The sequence below is a fragment of the Astyanax mexicanus genome, chromosome 2, assembly GCF_023375975.1.
Source record: "Astyanax mexicanus isolate ESR-SI-001 chromosome 2, AstMex3_surface, whole genome shotgun sequence".
NCBI classification, from domain to species: domain Eukaryota; kingdom Metazoa; phylum Chordata; class Actinopteri; order Characiformes; family Acestrorhamphidae; genus Astyanax; species Astyanax mexicanus.
In genome coordinates, this window is record NC_064409.1 from 4,668,837 (window position 1) to 4,687,895 (window position 19,059).

The window sequence follows — 19,059 nt, forward strand, 5'->3', positions numbered from 1 at the left end:
AAAACAGAATGTTCTTTTATGGGAACATCAGTCTTAATGGCCAGTGACCAAACAATCAGAGCCACACCCTCATGTCTGGTTGTTAAAATCAACAGGAAAATGTATCTGATTTGATCTGATATTGTTATCTGGGTGCTCTGTGACAGAGTCAGGACAGTGAATTCCTTTGTGTGCTAAAGTTCAACAAATCTGCAATATGTTCTGCAGTCTGCTGATCTGAGGACGTTAGGCCTAAAGGCAAGTTTGAACTCTCACAGGAGTTGTTCAGCCCTGTATAAAAGTCTGAGGAGGTTGTCACACACGTTTTTAAGGGTGTGTACAAAAAAAATAATTATTTAAACTGTTCCTATTAAACAAATCCATAAATAATTGTGTAATAGGTTGTGCCTCAATCTTCACTACTACCTTCAAGGCGTTTTAAAATAATCCCACGCTATGTTAAACCATTCTAATTTCTGTCTAGAACATTGTGGCACCATGAGTCTTATTTTTATTATTTTCCTACAGAATTATCAGAAAAGGAAAGTCGCAGAAGTTGCTGATCAGCTCTGAGTCATCATCCGAGTAAGTGATTAATGTGGTAATTGAAGGCCTGCAGAGAGCAATTTGAGTGAAATAACTGGCTTGCTGGAAACTGGGTTTCTCACAACTGTCTCTAATAGACCTGCAGTGCTGAGTGCTGAGATAAGATGGCATAGAGGGAACATTCCTTAAAGAGTTAGCTTTTAACCCAGAACCTCTTTTTTTTCCAAAAGAGGGGAAGTCATTCTACAGTGTACAGGTATTTCAACAGCGAAGCTTTTCACAGAAGCACAAATTTCTCTTCATAGTTATTTTATTAATAGAACCACGAGCAAAGGTATTAAAAGTTCTGAAGTTCATGTCTTAAGTAGAAGAACAGATACGAAAGTTAAGAAATACAATCAAGCTTTTTACTTTTTAAATAAAAGAGTAAAAGTAGTGGTTGCAAAACTACTTAAAAGTATAAAAGTAAAAGTTATGAACAGAAAAAAAAATAAAGCCATTAAGGACAAAAGCTTAGGCCGCGACGCAGAGTCCTATAGTGTATATTTTTCTAAAAGCCATAATGACTATAAATGTTCTATTAAAATGTTAATGTGCATAAATTTGGGATGCACTAGGCTTTTTCCTGTTTCATCTGCATATATGCCCTTTGAAAGTTATTTTATTGTGTATTTTAGTACAATGTAAATACAGCTCTGGAAAAACATAAAAGACCACTTAGAAATGATGAGTTTCTTTGATTTTACCAAATTGCAAACCTCTGGAATATAATCAAGAGGAAGATGGATGATCACAAGCCATCAAACCACCAAACTAAACTGCTTGAATTTTTGCACCAGGAGTAAAGGCATCCAAAGTTATCCAAAAGCAGTGTGTAAGACTGGTGGAGGAGAACATGATGCCAAGATGCATGAAAACTGTGATTAAAAACCAGGGTTATTCCACCAAATATTGATTTCTGAACTCTTAAAACTGAATGAATATGAATATGAGCATGTTTTCTTTGCATTATTTGAGGTCTAAAAGCTCTTCATCTTTTTTGTTATTTCAGTTATTTCTCATTTTCTGGAAATAAATGCTGTAAATGACAATATTTTTATTTGTTATTTAGGAGAAATGTTGTCTGTAGTTTATAGAATAAAACAACAATATTCATTTTACTCAAAGATATACCTATAAATAGCAAAATCAGAGAAACTGACTCAGAAACTGAAGTGAACTCTTAATTTTTTCCAGAGCCGTATATTAAAGAAGTTTAGTTGGACTGGATTTTGTCTGGAGTTCTCTTGAGTGTCTGCACGGATGATCTTCATACTAGGCTACATAGGGAGTCGGAATGGTATATCTTTAAACTTCTCTACATACAACTACAATTCAGATTCTCTTTATCTGGATGGAGAGATTTATCTGGATAGGGTTTTTTATTGAACGACGAGAAGCCGGAATAAAATAGTTACTCCAGTAATGTATAGTTATCCAACATTAGTAAGGTAATAAAGTGTTTGTACCCCATGTCTATGTGTGCATGCATGCATGTGTGTGTATGTGTGTGATGTGGTAGCATCTGTATTCATGAGTGTGCCATTTTTCCAGCCATTTGAGCTCCCCGGAGTAGCTGCGAAGCATGCATGTTTATAAAACACGCTTCAAAGTGGATTGCACACACGGCCTGTGTGTTAACAAGACCTCAGCTGTTGTGAAGCGTATAGCGTGCTGCATTGTGAAGCATGCAAAGCTTTGAACAAGCATGTGGTGTTTTGTGTTGATGTGCTTGATGGAGAAACAGACCTTGTGCACGAACTCCTCCATCTTCTCCATGGCGTGGTGGGCTTGCAGCAGCGGCGTCATCCCCATGAAGCCTTCGTCTGGGCTCTTCTCTTCCTCACCCTCTTTTCTCTCCTTGCTGTCGCCATTATGTGCCGTTCTTCGAACAGGAACAGTCTGGAGGGGAAAAAAAACAAGAAGAAAGAGTCAGTTCTGTTCTGTTCTTGTGAATAGTGTCACATGGTCAGGCAATGGCACTTCTCCTAAAAGTAAAGGTGATACAAAGCGTTCTTTGACTGATACCACAAAAGCACCACCTGAGAGGAAGCTGCTACAATAGGGTTCTTGGAGGGATGCCACTAAGCCACACACAGCCTGTGCATTTGTCATGTCAGGAGTAGAGGTGTAATGAAATAATGAGATATATATATTTAAATATAGTAGTATCATGATATTTTAGTTTGTAATACTGTATATATTCTGATTCTGATTATTTGTTCAAACAGTGTATCGTTCAAACAGGAATTTATTTTTTGTTAAACAGCAGTGTTCCACTCAGTCTTAAAATCCTACTGTTCTGATTGGATAAAAAAAAAGTTACTTTTTCTTATTACATAATATGTTATATAATACGTTAATGTCTATGTTAACATTGTCGATTCTTTTTTTTCTTGCCCTGCGATGTTCATTGCTATCTTAGACCCTGCCAACAGTACTTAACAGCCTGCGTCTGCATCCTTTTAATACCAAAAGAGTAGTAGAGGTGTAATTAAATGATATATAAGCATATTATGATATTTTATATATAGTTTGGAATACTGTATACACTCAGTCTTCAGATCCTACTGTTCTGATTGGATAAAAAAGTAACTTTTTCTTATTATATAATAGGTTAATGTCTAAGTTAACATTGTTAATTTTTTTTTTGTTGCGTTGCGATGTTCATTGCTATCTTACACCTCGCCAACAGTCTTTCACACCTTGCACCAGCATAGTTTAAATAGAAACAGAGCTTACGAATATATCTACACTGATGGGAATGGTGGTCTGGAAGTTTAGATACATTTCTGGTGTATTGCTATCTTGGCAATGAGAAACACAGGTGCGCCAGTGACTGATATGAACCCTGAGAACAGTCAGACGTACAGTGCTATCTTGAAGCAGGTCCTGTAAATGACTTGTTAGTGCACTTTGACAACAAGTCAGTTTCCTCTGCTGAGAAGTACAGAAGTGCTGCGCCATTAAAATAGCAATTCATCAAAGTCAGTCGCTGATTGGTTCACTATGGTTAATTAAGAGAATCGGTAGTACAAGTCTTTAGAGGTGCGCAAGCCATACTTTTATCTTTGTTGCGATAGCAAAGATGTGCTGTGGTCCTAATAGTGGAATTATGTCTTAAATGTGTAGCGGTTCATATGTTTGCAGTTTATATGCATGCACTAAGATTTTATACATTGATATCTGATTGAATTTTTGTTATACTAAATAAAACTTTTAGTTAATTAATAAAATAATGAATAAATCATTTTGGCAAAAATGCAAAACATGAAATATTGTGATATAATATACTACATATACAATATACTGATTTGTAACCCCTGTATTGTGATGCGTATCGTATTCCGCCAATTCACAGCACACCGAGTCAGGAGGCACGTGCATGCATTCAGGCACGCACTCAGACTTACACACGCACACACACAAACAACAAAAACACTAATTAATATTGCATTGATTGGGATGACCTCGCCTTATGGCATTTTCCAGACACCCTCCACTTTAAAAGCAGGGGCCTACGACCTCCCTGTAGTTTATCTCTCAGCACAGCTCTTACTACTACACGCTATTACTGTAATAATTAGCACTGAACGGCACAAACAGGCAAATAAACGGCCGTTTATGAGACACAGAGCGCGAGGGCACACACGCGTCACTGTGCACGGGCTGATATCAGTTTATTGTGGAAGCCTGTGTAAAGAGCTCCATTGTTTTGCTGCCTCTGTTGCTGTGCCAGACAAAGCACAGCGTGCCACGCCGAGAATCCTCGCAGAGGTCTCAGGTGAATAAATAGTAAGTAGGTTGCCTGTAGCAGATCTGGGGCATCAAGAAGCCGTCCACACTTTTTGTTTTAGTTTGTGGACAATGGCACCTCTGCACTGGTGTTCTGCTGAGGAAATAGCTGCTGGAGGACTAAAATGGACTGGGAAGGAAGGAGAGAGAGACTGTTTGCAAGCAAGAGAGAATGAGAGAAAAAGAGAGAGAAAAAGAGAGAGAGATAAAGAGAGAAGCAGCAGTGAGTGAAAGTAGGTGTTGCAGAGTGAGACAGGTTAATGAGGTGCTCCTAAGCAGATCAGGCTTTGGCCTGCAGGCTGTGGTGCATCTTATTAATCAGTGTTGACAGAACTAATTCGTTAGTTCTAAGGAGCTACTACCTCCTACCAACGATTAAGCATGTAAACACACACACATATACACACACAAACACACACACACACACACACACAGATGAGGACACTGGGCTCAGACCCAAATACAGTGTATTTAAGAATAATCAAGATTTTATTAAATAAAAAATGAATAAATAAATAGAAAAAGAGTAAGAAACAACTCAAATGGCTGTGCATTATGCTCCAACCTCAAATAAACAACACTACAGACTGTCACATAGGGATGAGTAACATTTACATTTACGGCATTTAGCTGAGACTCTTCTCCAGAGGGAATTACAAAGTTATTCATTCATATAACAGAGTTTAATATCACGATATTAAACAATGCAGGGCCCATGCTGCACCAGCACTGCCCACCACCCGCACACTGTTTCGAGTCCGGACCGATCAAGAGCCGAGTCAGCACCAAGCACTAAAATCCAGAGGAAAACAGCAAAACAGCAGCAATCAGCCCTTTAAATCAGGTATTTAAATGGCTTTTTAATATGTAATATTAAAAGCGTGAATTCAGCTGTAACTGGAAATATCTGCACTGCAAAACTGTGCTGGACTGAGCACGTGCCCAACCATGTGGATCCTTTTCCAAGAAAGTGAGGATATTTCTGTTGTACACACAATATTTGGAATATTATCAAATCAAATTTATTTGTATAGCACTTTTTTCAAATGATATGTTATCAATAGGGGTGTCACGATTCCTTAAATCCTCGATTTGATTTTATTTCGATTCGATTCTCGATTTTCTTTTTTTTTACAGCAGAGAGGTCTATCCCAGTTATAGATTAGTCTATGGTCAGTCATTGGTTTGATTCATCAAATTTACAATATCTTATTTCAAAAGCTGGGCTTGATATAAGTGATGCAAGGTGAAACGAGTGATCTGTAATACACCACATTAGGCACTAATGGTCATATTTAAATAATTTAATTAAGATATATATGTAATGCAATTTAGTGGCATTTTTGGTAGCAGCAGTGGGCACTATTAAAACAGCAATGTGCAACATAACCAAATAAATAATAAGAAAATACAGGGACAAAATACATGTACAAAATAATAGAACAATTAGAGCCTTAACAAACTGAACTCTGTCCTACTATAACAGTTACACATGAAAAATAAGACTTTTTTGGTCCCTGAGAATGACCATTTTTTTTCTTTAACAAAGATATATTATTAACTTTATCTGAGAGAAAGATGCTCCTTAAGGTACCAAAACTATTAACATATTTGAGGCTAGACAAATATCTTTAAGAAGATCAGAATGTCCACATTCTCTGGAGAAAGAGCTGCTCTTTGAGCTACAATGTGCTGTGCCATTTGCGGGAGGGATTGTCGATCCTCTTTTTGACTTCAATGCTTGAGACCATGACATAATTTCTATCGATTTCGATTAAATAGACACAGTTAAATAGTTATCACAAAGCAGCTTTACAGGACAGAAACCTCAGAGCTGGAAGAGGAAGAAACCCTCGGAGGACCAAGGCTCACATATTAAGAGGGACCATCCTACCACTGATCAGACAGCTTTTAAATAAATGTTAAAAAAAATCATTATACATCCAGACAGGTCTAATATATTCAGGTGTATAGCAACACCAACAATGTACAGTAAAGCAGTTAGAGTTCAATTATTCATATTATATCTACAAAAAGGCTATGAAAACAAAGCTTGACTGTAGCTGAGAGAATGTCACTGTTGACCTTGAGCGTCTCCCATACTGGAAAAGCTGGAAATGCTCAGTATTCCAGTCCCAACATGAGCTGCAGGTTTACAACTGAATGAGCAGAGCAGGCAACCTCAGCACCTTCACTGGGTACAGACCACTGAGGACAACATGGACCACGGGAACGAAGCAATGACAGTACATTACATTACAAATGCTTCTGTTTATAGCTGGTTTAAATGCACTCTTTACGGGAACGGTCCTCCGTCAGCCACAGCGCAGCCCAGTCATCTAATTATATCCACGACAAGCTGACAGACAGCCAAGCACACCCACAGTCCATACAACAAAATAGTGCCTCAGTGTCCTTCTTAATGCTTTTCAGTGGGCTTAGTAATGCTGAACACGGTGCCATAAATAGACCCACTTGAAGGGGTCCTCAGAAGCGATCTATGAATAGTCTATGAATAGTCCAGTGTACAGCAGTACAGTCTCACATCTGTGATGGACTGATGGATTTCTTGGAGTTGTGGAGTCGGGAAGAGCATGAAAACGGGCCGCTTATTATTCATGATGAGGGTTTACATATGGTGAAAGTTTGGGAAAGAGTAGGCTTGTTACTAAAACCATTTCTGCTTGGATAATACATCATGTAAAAATTATTCCCATAAATTATATTATTAATATTTTAAAAAATTTGGTCTAAAAAGATGTAATTGTATTATCATGCTATTAAATTATTATTTAATTTCAGCAGCACAAAATAGTATTAAAATGACAATAATATTGATTATTGCAATAATTTCTAGGACAATATATCACAAAAATAGTTATCGTGGTATGTTCTAAATAAATAAAACATGAACAATTTTTAAACAGTTGACATTCTCGCTCATTTATATTAATAGGCTCACTCTATAAAACAAAACATAATATAAATATCTGTGAATATAAACGGATGGGATTATTTTCTTAGAGGGACCTGGGGCAATTTTCTCTTTTATAGTCTTCTGTGATTTTATTCCTGTCCAGAACGACCATGTATGTGTTTTTCTCAGACGTCCTCTGAGAAAATTACAGGCTGAATTATCTACTGTTTTTCGCTGAACTCTGTGGTCCTCCAGTCATTTTAGTCCCGTCCAGACGCACATCTCTGAGTTTCATATCCTCATAATTAATAAAATAGCTATTTGTCTGTAATTTCACTTTGGGCACGCATTTTCACGGAGATCTACATAAACACAACAGCGAGTGGAAATGGAGGAGCTACTGAACGCGATGTCATGTGACTGAGGAAGCCTAATAACTCATGCAAGAATGCAAGAGTTGTACCATGGAGTAGAAGTTTGGATATGTCCATATATTGTATGATACATTGATAGGGAAAGAGTCAAACTTCACAACGCAGTTTGAATCCAATGGGGTTCAAAATACATCCATTTACACAGTGCTTGCTCGGATTATTCCTAAAAATAGAGCAGAACAACTAACCACTGTTTTACAAGTGCAGAGTTTGGGAGTTTGACTGAATCGCTAAAAGTTTCAACCCCAGCAGTTCCACAGCCATCTGTGGTCTGGACTTGCAGTTGGCCAGGCTCTCAGTGGGTGGGAAGGATGGGTTAGTTCTCTGGCACAGTTGAGATTACAGGGCAGTGGTACTGAACGGAGAGTGAGGGTGTATATTAGAGTAATGCTTTCCAGCTGAGGCTCTCTCAGGTCAGGAATAGAGAGCTGAGGACTGAGAACTCTTTAAACATAGCTGCATATTACAGAAGAGCGTGCATTAGCTTTCCCTGATCAGCATCAAGTAACAACATGCTGGTAGAGAACAGAAAAAAGCAGTTCTCACAGAAAAAAGTGCTGATGCAAGATTAGATTTTACCTCTCATCCAAATACCTGTATGGGGAGGGGGAGGTGGAGGTGATCTCTGGGGCTTGGTGAATATGGGTCACTGTGTCTATGCTTACTACAGCAGTTTTCAGTGCATTAGTGTGAGAAACTAATCTTTTGGTAAAAAGAGCAATTTGCGACGTCTTAAGTAGACCCCTGAAGACATCAGTCACTCGGTTTATAATATAGACTAAAGCTGACTACTCAGCCTGAGCTTGGTTTCTCTAAAATATAAATTAATAGGACTTAAAACAATCGTTAGTTTAAAAAAGGCTACTTTGCACGCCGACCAGACATACCTAAAAATGCACCATGATAAAAATGTATAGTATGTATGATTAACTATCTAGCAGAGATGCAACTAAGGACTGTTTTGGTAGTCGAATAATCTGATTATTTTTCTGATTACCATATTTTTACCAGTATTAGGCATAAAAAGTGAAAGCTTATTTTCTGGCCTATTTTCATACATAAAGGCGCACCAGATTATAAGTCGCATTCTAAAGAGACACTTTATGGAACGTCCTATTCAGAAGGTCTCTACGCTGGATGGTGGTTGTAGGTAGCTAACTAAGTTAAGTAAAGCTAAGCTAAATAAACAAAACTGTAATTCTTAAAAAATATATATATCTTTTAACGTCAAACGAGTGCTGGATTTTAATCTACACAGATTTCTCTACTGAAAACTGTTTATTTGGGTGAGTAAAGCACTTCCGTTTATTTACATTAAGCTTAGATTCCCGAAAATCTCCAGCACTAAGGCTGGAGCATTCGCATTACTGGCTAACCATTAGTAGCAATGCTAATGCTATTATAAGTAATGCTAATGCTGCTCCAGCAGAGCTAGCCGGGATGAGAAGCAGGCTACAGGCTGCTAATACTCAATATTTGTTGGAATAACCCTGGTTTTTAATAACCCCACAGTTTTCATTTTCATCTTTTTTCTTCGCATATTCTCCTCCACCAGTCTTAAACACTGCTTTTGGATAACTTCATGCCAGTAGTTCAGTTTGGTTTGATGGCTTGTGATCATGCATCTTTCTCGTGACTATATAAATATATATATATATATATATATATATATATATATAAAAAAAACTTAATTTTATTCCAGAGCTGTATTTTAGCTTGAATACATTATTAGTGCAAAAGTCTGGGAGTCAGCAAGAACTAAAATTATACAAATTCAAAATACAGACTGAGCTTCCTTGCGGCTTACTTGTGGCATTGATGGGCTTTTTCTGTGCATATTTTGTATCCTCCTTGTTGATTAACTCTCAACATAATTAAAAAAAAATAATAATAATTACATATATATATATATATAAAATAAAAAAGGGGGTTGCATTGTTCGGTCACATGCTTTCTGGGTCAACGTGTCAGGTAAACCAGTCACGCGGTGCGTGAGGTGTGCCGTGACTCTCTATTTGCGCGATCCTTGCACGTCAGTAAGAGGAGCTGCTGGCCAGGCTGTGAGGAAAGACTAGGGCTGGATCTATAATGCATGACTAACCCATTTCCCATGGCCGCCAGCAAAACACTGCTCTGCGTAGATGTGTTCTGTGTATGTAAGCGTCTGTGTGTCTCTCCGACGGCACAGCGTTTAAGTATCTCTGGGGTCTGCTTCACAGCTCTCACAGACCTCTGCAGTATGCATGTATATATATATATGTATGCACACATTAAATATTGCACGATTGTCGCACTAAAGTCATGCAATGACTACTTCTTCTTCTTTAAATTATATAGCAGTGCTAATATAGGAGGTTATCCATAGCACTCAAGTATTCATTATCCTCTTTACATCAGTCTTGTGGTCTGTGTGTGTGTGTGTGCATGCGTGTTTGTGTGTACACGTGCATGCAAAGCAGCTGTGGATTCTGTCGAGACTGCTTGAGCCTCAGAGGGTCAGCAGATGGACGTTTCTATGAGTAAAGAAGCTGCGTTGGCCAAAAAAAGGAGGCCACTGTGGGGAAACTGAGGCGAGCTAGCTAGATAAAGCACACCTGCTATAGAGTCTATAGGGTCATGCATATCTGCATATAAAAGGAATGTGTATATTAAAGATAATACATGTTTATGCGTTGGGCATGAGTATAAGTTGAGCCTTATCACTGACTTTCCAGAGCTTGAGTGAGGATTACAGAGCTAGGGTTTCAAAAACATGCAAAAACAAACTACACACCTCATCCAAATATAGCAATATGTAGGAAAGTGTGTGAGCTTATTAGCATAGCATGTCACCTTTGTTCTCTTTCCTATTATCTCACACAAACACATTGGAAGGAGACATTCTATTTAGTTCAGTCTTTAAAAAGTAGGTCAAAAGTCAGAAAGAAGAACCGCTAAGATAAACATTTCATTCCAAGAAGGACTCCAACCCTAAAGACAACTCTCTAGCATGTTTACCACATGCAGGCAAAGGCGTACAAGAGAGCTTGGATACATTAAAGACGGCACTTGTATTGGCCAAAATGATGTTATATCAATATCACGATAAACTTTCTAAATTGTACTCCATTTCATACGCAATCTGGAGGGTCAACTAGCTAAATAAAGTGTCTTTCAAAGTAACTTTGGGCTGAAAACTGAGAAATTAAGCAGTAAACAAGTCACAAACACACGTTCTAAAGCATAATCCGGTGTCTGAGGAGAGCTCTGTGTCGTCTTAGAGTTTCCCCGCGGCTGTGTTTGCACCAGCTCAGATCTCAGACATAAAAAATGGGCTTGGAAACAAGGTCTTGAATCAGTGATTCAAATTTGCATTCGGTTTGTGAAACGATTCACTGAATGAGTCGACTCTACCCTCAACCCAAAGATCACATAATAATTAGAACAATAATAATTCATAAAATAAGCAAATTTTACATTTTAAAGTTTTAAAGTTTTAAGTTTAAACGCCTCCCAGCCTCCAAGTCATTATGATATATAAAAATTATATAAAAACTAATTAAAAGTACATAATTGCTCTTTAACCAAGCAAAAATATAAAATTTAAATTTTCCTATTTTTCTAGAATACGTGATAACTGAAAATAATCAAAACTACAATTTTTACACAGCCATTTATTTGCATTAACCTGCAATAAAAGTTTAGGGAAAACTGTCGCTTTAATAAGTAAAAGGCCACAGCATTTTTTCTTTGGTACAGGCTTATTAAAAAGCACTAGATGCCATAATATCAGTCAAAATATCATAATTGTAGGGATGTCCAAATTAAATAAGTACCCCAATAATTACTGTTCACTAAAACTGGAGGTTGTGCTTTATGAATGCATGTGCTTATACAATATAATAAAACAAACTAGCTACTCTGTCCAATTGCTGAACCAATCATTGAGCCATGGCAGGTTTGATCTCTGGTGATGTCCACAGTCATCCATGGCCAAGAGTCCCAGACAGCACAATTGGCTTCATTCTCTCTTGACGGGTTAAACGGCCCACAGTCTTGCTCTATTACTCAAGATGCAAGCAAGTGTGGACATCCATTAGCTGAAGCAACAGAAACGGCAGTTAGCGTTCACCTCCAAGTGCGTCCAGCTGTCCGGAGACATTGCGAAATTGGCTTCAGATGAAGTCTGCTGCCGGCCACCATGCTGTTCATCTGCTGTGCCAGCACATCTTCCAGTTGTGCTGGAGGGTCCAGTAGATTAACTCCAAAAATCAATAAAAGAACCTTATAAGTAACTGAAAAATCAATTATTTTGCCCTGACAGCCAAGCAAGTGTTCTCCCGGCCTCCTCAAAGCTCAAAACACCAAAACGGCACAGCATGAGGTTCAGTTCAGCAACGTATAGTAAATAAATACATATAAGCAAGAATCTGAGTGAAGCATTTGGGCATTTTCTGGTGTGTATCTGCTTACTGGAGCTAAAGTGATACACAATGGCTTTTAGTCAGTCTGTTGCACTCATTGGCTTTCGCATGACTCAGCTTTAATACTCTGGCCACCTGTTCTACAGAGAGACCTCCAAGGCATCCAAACAGTATTAAAAAGGGATATACTAGAATCCTTATTGGCTTTGGTTAATGCTTTCTTTCTCTTTAGATTCTATAAAATGGTTTTATATTAATGGATTGTAAGCTCTGTTTGCTGCACATTTTTCCTGATGGCTTTGGAGGGACTGAAATAAGAGAGACAGAGAGAGAAAGAGAAAGAGCGAGTGATTGAGAGAGAGACAGTACAAGCGCCTAACCCTGTGTTCACACTGGGAAGTGACAGCTGACTATTCATTTCTTATGACCGGGCATGAATGTGGACAATTTGAATAACCTGCCATGTGGTTACCCTTCTTGCGATTTGTAAAAAATTGTAACGTTAAAATGGTAAAGATGTAAAGTTTGTATCGATAGAGTAAGCATAGGGTTTTAGGGTGTGTGTGTGGGGGGGGGGGGGGGTGATTTGTGGTTGTAAAATGCAAAAAAATTATTAAAAGATATAAATAAAAGATATTTGCGAGAACAAAAAAGGTTTTATATGATAAAATACTCAACTAAAAAAAAACAAGAAGAAACTTCACACTGTAAACAGACTGAACAGCCCACTTGTTTACAGTAAGGACAGTCAACGCTGTAATTAGGCAGTCATGTCAGGAATAAAAATAGCAATAAGGCCTCTGTGGGAGGAGGAGAAAGAGGAGGAGAAAGAGGAGGAGGTGAGGAAGAGAAGTGAGGGAGGTCATTAACAGACTCATCTGTCCAGGGGTCCCTAGGTGAGATAAGTCTGTGTACAGGTCATGTTCTGAAAAGAACCTGGAGGGCAGATTAGAATCAGATTCATTCTCAATGATGATCATCTGTATCATCTATAAGCTACTTTCAACTGAAACACGGTGTACTGTTCAAAGTGAAGACTAGTACATACATACACTACAGGATATAAATGTGATGTGCTGACTGGAAACAGACTGAACAGTGTTTAGAATTTATTTCTTTTATTGTTGTTGATTATGGCTTACAACCAATAAAACACCCAAAAATCAGTGTCTCAGAAAATTAGAAAAATATATAAGACCAATTTTAACTTTTTAGCAGTGTGGTCCTGCTGGAAAATGAAAGCCGCATCTCTATAAAAGTTGTCAGTAGCAGAGGGAAGCATGAAGTGCTGTAAAATTTAGTGGGAAAACAAAACTGCACTGACTTTAGACTTGATAATAAAACACAGTGGATCAACACCAGCAGATTATTTGTAAATCAAGGGACCAAGGGACTACAATCAGTGATGGTTTGGAGAGACATGTCATCTGCCGGTCCACTGTGTAACCCAGAGTCATCCACACATTCTTTTTTAAATATGGCACAAATCGTAAACATCTGTTTGATACTGATGATTTTTAATATAAGCAAATATCTGCCAATACTGACATGATTCCAATATGAATACAAATCCTTATTATAAAACGAAAACCAAGCCAAGCACTATTTTCTAAAATTAAATCATAGCTATCAGTTCCAAAAAAATCAATGCCAACATTTTCACTCTGATGCATTTTGCTGTATTGTCTCATAAAAAAACCCTAATTTTCACAATAAGGTAGCTGTGGTTGCCCATTAACTTCCGCAATGTTTTATTCCAGGTACCTATTGGGAGACTTTTAAAAATCACCTTATTTTTAAAATCATATTAAAAGTAACTTCAATAAAACCACCTCCCCCACTACCACAGTACATCTCAATGTTCTAGGTATTTCCAGAGCCTACAGCAAGCTCACTGCAAGCATGTTCCAGTATATAATCTTATAGGCTTTTCTTAAACCAATTACAAAATTGAAGTGCTTTCCCCTGCATTTCTTTGGTTTAACAAATGTATGAATCAGAGCACATTCTCCTCACAATAAAAAAGCAGTTATAGACACAAAGATTGAAACCCAGCATTAAGAGACTCTGATTGGATTGTGTGGACAAAATAACCTTACGGGGACATCCCTACTAAAATGTGCAAGGCATGGTGCTTCCAGAAACAGGATTGAGAAACACTAGTATAGACTCTTTGGGCAATGATTTGACAAGCCACATTAGCATTACATTAATTGACAAATTATTTTCCAAAATAAATCCTAAATACATAAATAAGCAAAGATCAGATCCACCTTAACAGGAGCTCATAGTACTTTGTGTCCTTTAGAGGTAATTTTTTATTAAGGACGAACCTAAATACACTTTCTGTGACTAGACACTGGAGGCAGTCCACATGCCGGATACACACGCCAGCATACTCCATTAAAAACACGTGCAGAAGAACAGAATACATACTGGGTACGGCGAGTGTTCAGTGACGAGTAATAGTAGAGTGTGTGTGGAAGGGAGAGCAGGGGTGGTACACAGTTCCAGCCACTGCATTTCCTGGAAAGCTGGGGGCATTCTGTTCTTGGTTTGTGGAAAGTCATCCCGACTGGATGAATAAAGCTAGTGAATAAGGACAATTTTAAAGTTCTTCAGCAGCCAAGCAAGCAGAGTTTCATTAACAGCAGCAGCAGTGACAGCTGCATTAGCCTTTAGAAAAAAAGGACATAAATCTTTTTTAAATTATGTAGGTAAAGTGAAGTACTCTCACATATTGAACAGCTCTACTGTGCGCCTTGTGTGGTTTACAAGATGGTTAAGAGGCTAGGATTTTGCCATAACCAAGGTCATACCCTCTTGACCTCTAAGCAATCTGGATGACGACCTTATTAGTCAGTCTTTAGGGAGAATCCATTGAGAACCATAGGATTTAGACTGTACTTTCTTTACGTTACCCTTCTATATAGGGGTGTAACGGTACAGAGAATTCACGGTTCGGTTCACACCTTGGTAGAAGAAAACCCCACATTTTCAATATGGTTGGTGGAAAAAATAAATAGGTTTGACACTCTGTATGTGGCAACGGGACTCGAGCACTTTTATTATTAAATGCTTAAACCAGGGTTCTCTCCTACTGTCATCATGAGCATCCTACTGTAAACAATGAGCATGATTGTGGCGCTTTATTAAGAACAAAAAACACAAAAAAGCATATTACCAGATGCATTTCAGTGTTTGAGTTCTTTTTAATAGTAGTAATATCAGAATTATTGTAAAAGGACAGTAATAAAAGTATGGTGCGATTTAGGTCTGAGAGAGAGCGAGATGGAAAGAGAAAGAGAGCAAGAAAGCGAGAGAGTGAGAGAGAGTGAGCGATCGAGAGAGACAGTACAAGCGCCTAACCCTGTGTTCACACTGGAAAGCGACAGATAACCATTAATTTCTTATAGCTGGGCACGATTTTGTGTGTGTGGTGTGCTTTAGGTCTGAGAGAAAGAGAGAGAGAGAGAGAGAGAGAGAGAGATGGCAAGAGAAAGAGAGCAAGAAAGCGACAGATAACCATTAATTTCTCATGGCTGGGAGTGATTTCAGCGCAACGCTGGTTATGGGCAATTTGAATTATCTGCTTTTCTGAACCGAGCCGTGACCCCAGTATCATGACGATTCGTAAAGAATACACGTACTGTTACACCCCTACATTCTAGGGTTATATAATGCATTCAACAACAAAACAGGACTGAGGATAGATGGCAAAACAAAATCATTTTAAAATCCACAACCCTCCAGTCAATTTAGCTAATTCTGTCCCAGTCTTTTTCCAAACACACCATACGGTATGTCCTCCAACTATCGCCAAGAACACTGGTCCCATAATAGTGTTGCTCCACTGTGGACTGCATCAATAATTCCATATCGCTGTCCCTCAGCATTACAACATGCTGAGCACAGAAGGCCTGAAGGTCAGCTATAAATCACCAGGCATGTGGGTGACCAGGTGCAGCTTTCTCTCTGCCATTCAATACAGAAAGATTCACTGCCACCGAGATCTATGATAAGCCTCAGAGTGCAGTGTTGTACTAATAATGGCTTAATAATGCAGAGTTACATGCTTACTCGACGTGATTTACGCCCCTGATCAATCTGCAGTCCGCAAAGTCCCACTGGTACACTGACCGGCAATAACACTAAAAGCCAAGTGACGTCAAGTGAGGTAAGAAAGTCTCTTGCGTGTCAAAGGGTGGGTCAGACACATCGGGCAGCACGTGAACATTCAGTTCGTGAAGCCAGATCAAGGGCTCTATTTTAGCAATCTATAGGAGAGCTGCCAACTACACACAGTGCAGCTTGATTTAGGACGTGTCTGTGTGTTGTCGATATCGTAACGACAGGAAAAGTACTCCTTGTGCGGCTCGAAAAGCTCAAAAGGCATGTTCTTATTATTTTAGTTACTCACACCACATGGGTGTGGTTAATTTTGGGTGTAACATGAAATAAACCAATCAACTTGTCACTTGCTCATCATTCCCTTTAAGAGCTAGGTGCGCTCCGACTTTGGCGAATTGCTATTTTAACAGCGCAGTGCTTCTACACCTCTCAACAGAGGAAACTGAGCTTATTTACAGGAACAGCAAAGTTTTTTTTTTATTTAGTATTCTGTTTATTGTTGATGTAAAAGTTGGGTTTGTTTTGGGCGTAGCGAGAAATAAACAGGTTAATAAAAATAAACCATTCCATTGAAGAGCCAGGTGTGCTCTGGCTTTGGCAAATTGTTATTTTAATGGTGCAGCACTTCTGCACTGTGAAGGTGGGTGAACAGGTCATTTTCTATTTTTGGACTTTTGGAATGTCAGTGTATAAATAACCATGTCTGTATTAAAAATGTTTAAAATGAGTTTAAAATGGTAAAGAACATTTACAAGTCAAATTATCAAGTGAAGCATGGTTCTTTGGACCATTAAAGTTAAGTTTCTTCACCCTTCTATATAGATACCCTGTATCCCATATCCACACTTAATGTGTCATCTATCAAAGTGTTCAGATTTCAGCAGCCTTCATCACAATGTCCCTGTGGAGGGCAAGAGATAACCAAGCGCTGGCAAACAACTCAAATCAGATTTCCTGAGCATGAAGTTTGAATTACGTTATCAAATGTTCGTGAGCACAGGGGCCAATGCTAGCTAAGTTTATCTACCATGAACTGCCCAGGCATGCACTCGTGGTTACAGTCTTTCCACTTAAGAGTTTGCAATGTGAAAAGAAAAAGGTAGAGCATAAATGGATGGCATACAAAAATGAGACATTAGTAGTTAGATCAGAATTTATTAGCAGACGATCTATAAAAAAGAAATGCCATTTTTTATAAAAAATATACAGAGCTCCATTAGATTAATATTTGGCAATAAAGAGGAGTCATAACATATTGTACGTCGTAATATTGCCCAAAAATTCAATATTTATATTGCACAAATACATAGCTGAAAAATTGGGATATTATTTAAGAACCATATGAGTCATCAGGGTAGCAAAAAAAAAATTCACTGTTCTCATTTCCCATTTTACTTCAATCTTGGATATATGAAGTAAGTTATTTATTAAGATTCTAAAATGTTGGACTATTGACTTCTTTTTTTAAAGCTAGTGAAAATCCTATTCATGGGTGCGTTTGATCAATAATATGTACTCAATAATATTGCCGAATAAAGTGCACTATTCATTTTGTTGCAGTAGTGTATTCTTGAAATTATATTTTTGGGATATTATATTATTAGGATGTTCTACTCCAGCAGTCTTGCACACTGCTTTTGGATAACTTTATGCCTTTTTTACTCCTGGTGCAAAAATTCAAGCAGTTCAGCTTGGTTTGATTGCTTGTGAATGTGATCATCAATCTTCTTCTTGATTATATGATTGTTTTTTTTTTTATTTGATAAAATCAAAGAAACTCATTGTTTTAAGTGGTCTCTTATTTTTTTTTGTTGTTGTTTTTAATTCAATGTTTTGTGTTATTTCCAAGAATATTATCACAAAATACCCAGGATCATATCATCAGGATATTATTTTAGGTCCATGTTGCCCACATCTATTTGGCAGTTTACTTCAGAGGCCCTCCAACACACTGAGAAGGAACACATTTAGCCCTAAGGGAGAGAAGCAGGCTTTTGAAATTAAAGAGCCCTTTAACTCGACACCCTCTCAGGGGACTCAGTCCCTGACCCACCACTCATCCCTCGCCCTCTCTGGAGTAATAGTACTGAAACCCCTCCATTCATAAGGGTCTCTCACAAGCTTTCTCTCTACAACACCTCTCTGAGTCACATGTTCAGCAGCACAGAGCTGCTCCACTCCAGCTCTGACTTCAGGGAATAGTCTGAATGGAAGTGAGTGATAACACTAAGCTGTGCTATTTTACATATTCTGAAATTAAAAGCCCTATCGTGCTCGAAAAACAGAATCACCACTATATTCACTCTTATTCCAGCCCACTTTCCAGCTTGCCATTTCTTGGCTTTCTCCAGTAAAAACACTCATATGTTCCACTGCGGCTCCTCGGCCAATCAGGAAGTAACCTTTGTACAGAATAACCTCTGTACACAGAAGCTAAAACATGTGACACACATTCTTTAAAAAGTAGGTCAGTTCAAAAGTATGTTAGGTTGCACAAAATTGAGCAACCTATGATAAAAGTATTTCTAAAACAAAGCAAAAATATGACTCATCAGGATTAAAGCATCCACCTCAAACAACAGACAATTTTAAATATTTTAATAATGTATATGGACAAAAGTATTGGGACAACTAGTCTATTATTGTTCGTAAGTAAATCTGACGAAAACTCTACTTACAGTTAAATGTTTAGACGGTAAAGACCAGTAATGTAAGCGCACAAGCTTGCATTACAGCAAAGACCAATAACGTTAGCCAATATGCTAACAGACTAATAGCTAAGATTACAGTAAAGAGGTAACAGACTAATACCCAA

At 38.1% G+C, this 19,059-nt stretch overlaps 1 protein-coding gene across 1 annotated transcript in view; it reads right to left on the bottom strand.

Annotated features, from left to right (window-relative positions):
• adipor2 (adiponectin receptor 2) overlaps positions 1–19,059 on the bottom strand; it is a 57,691-nt gene that overhangs the window by 12,828 nt on the left and 25,804 nt on the right. Inside the window, exon 3 of the mRNA XM_022671799.2 lies at positions 2,314–2,466. Within this exon, the coding sequence (XP_022527520.2) occupies positions 2,314–2,466 (153 nt within the window). The remainder of the gene's footprint in view (positions 1–2,313; positions 2,467–19,059) is intronic.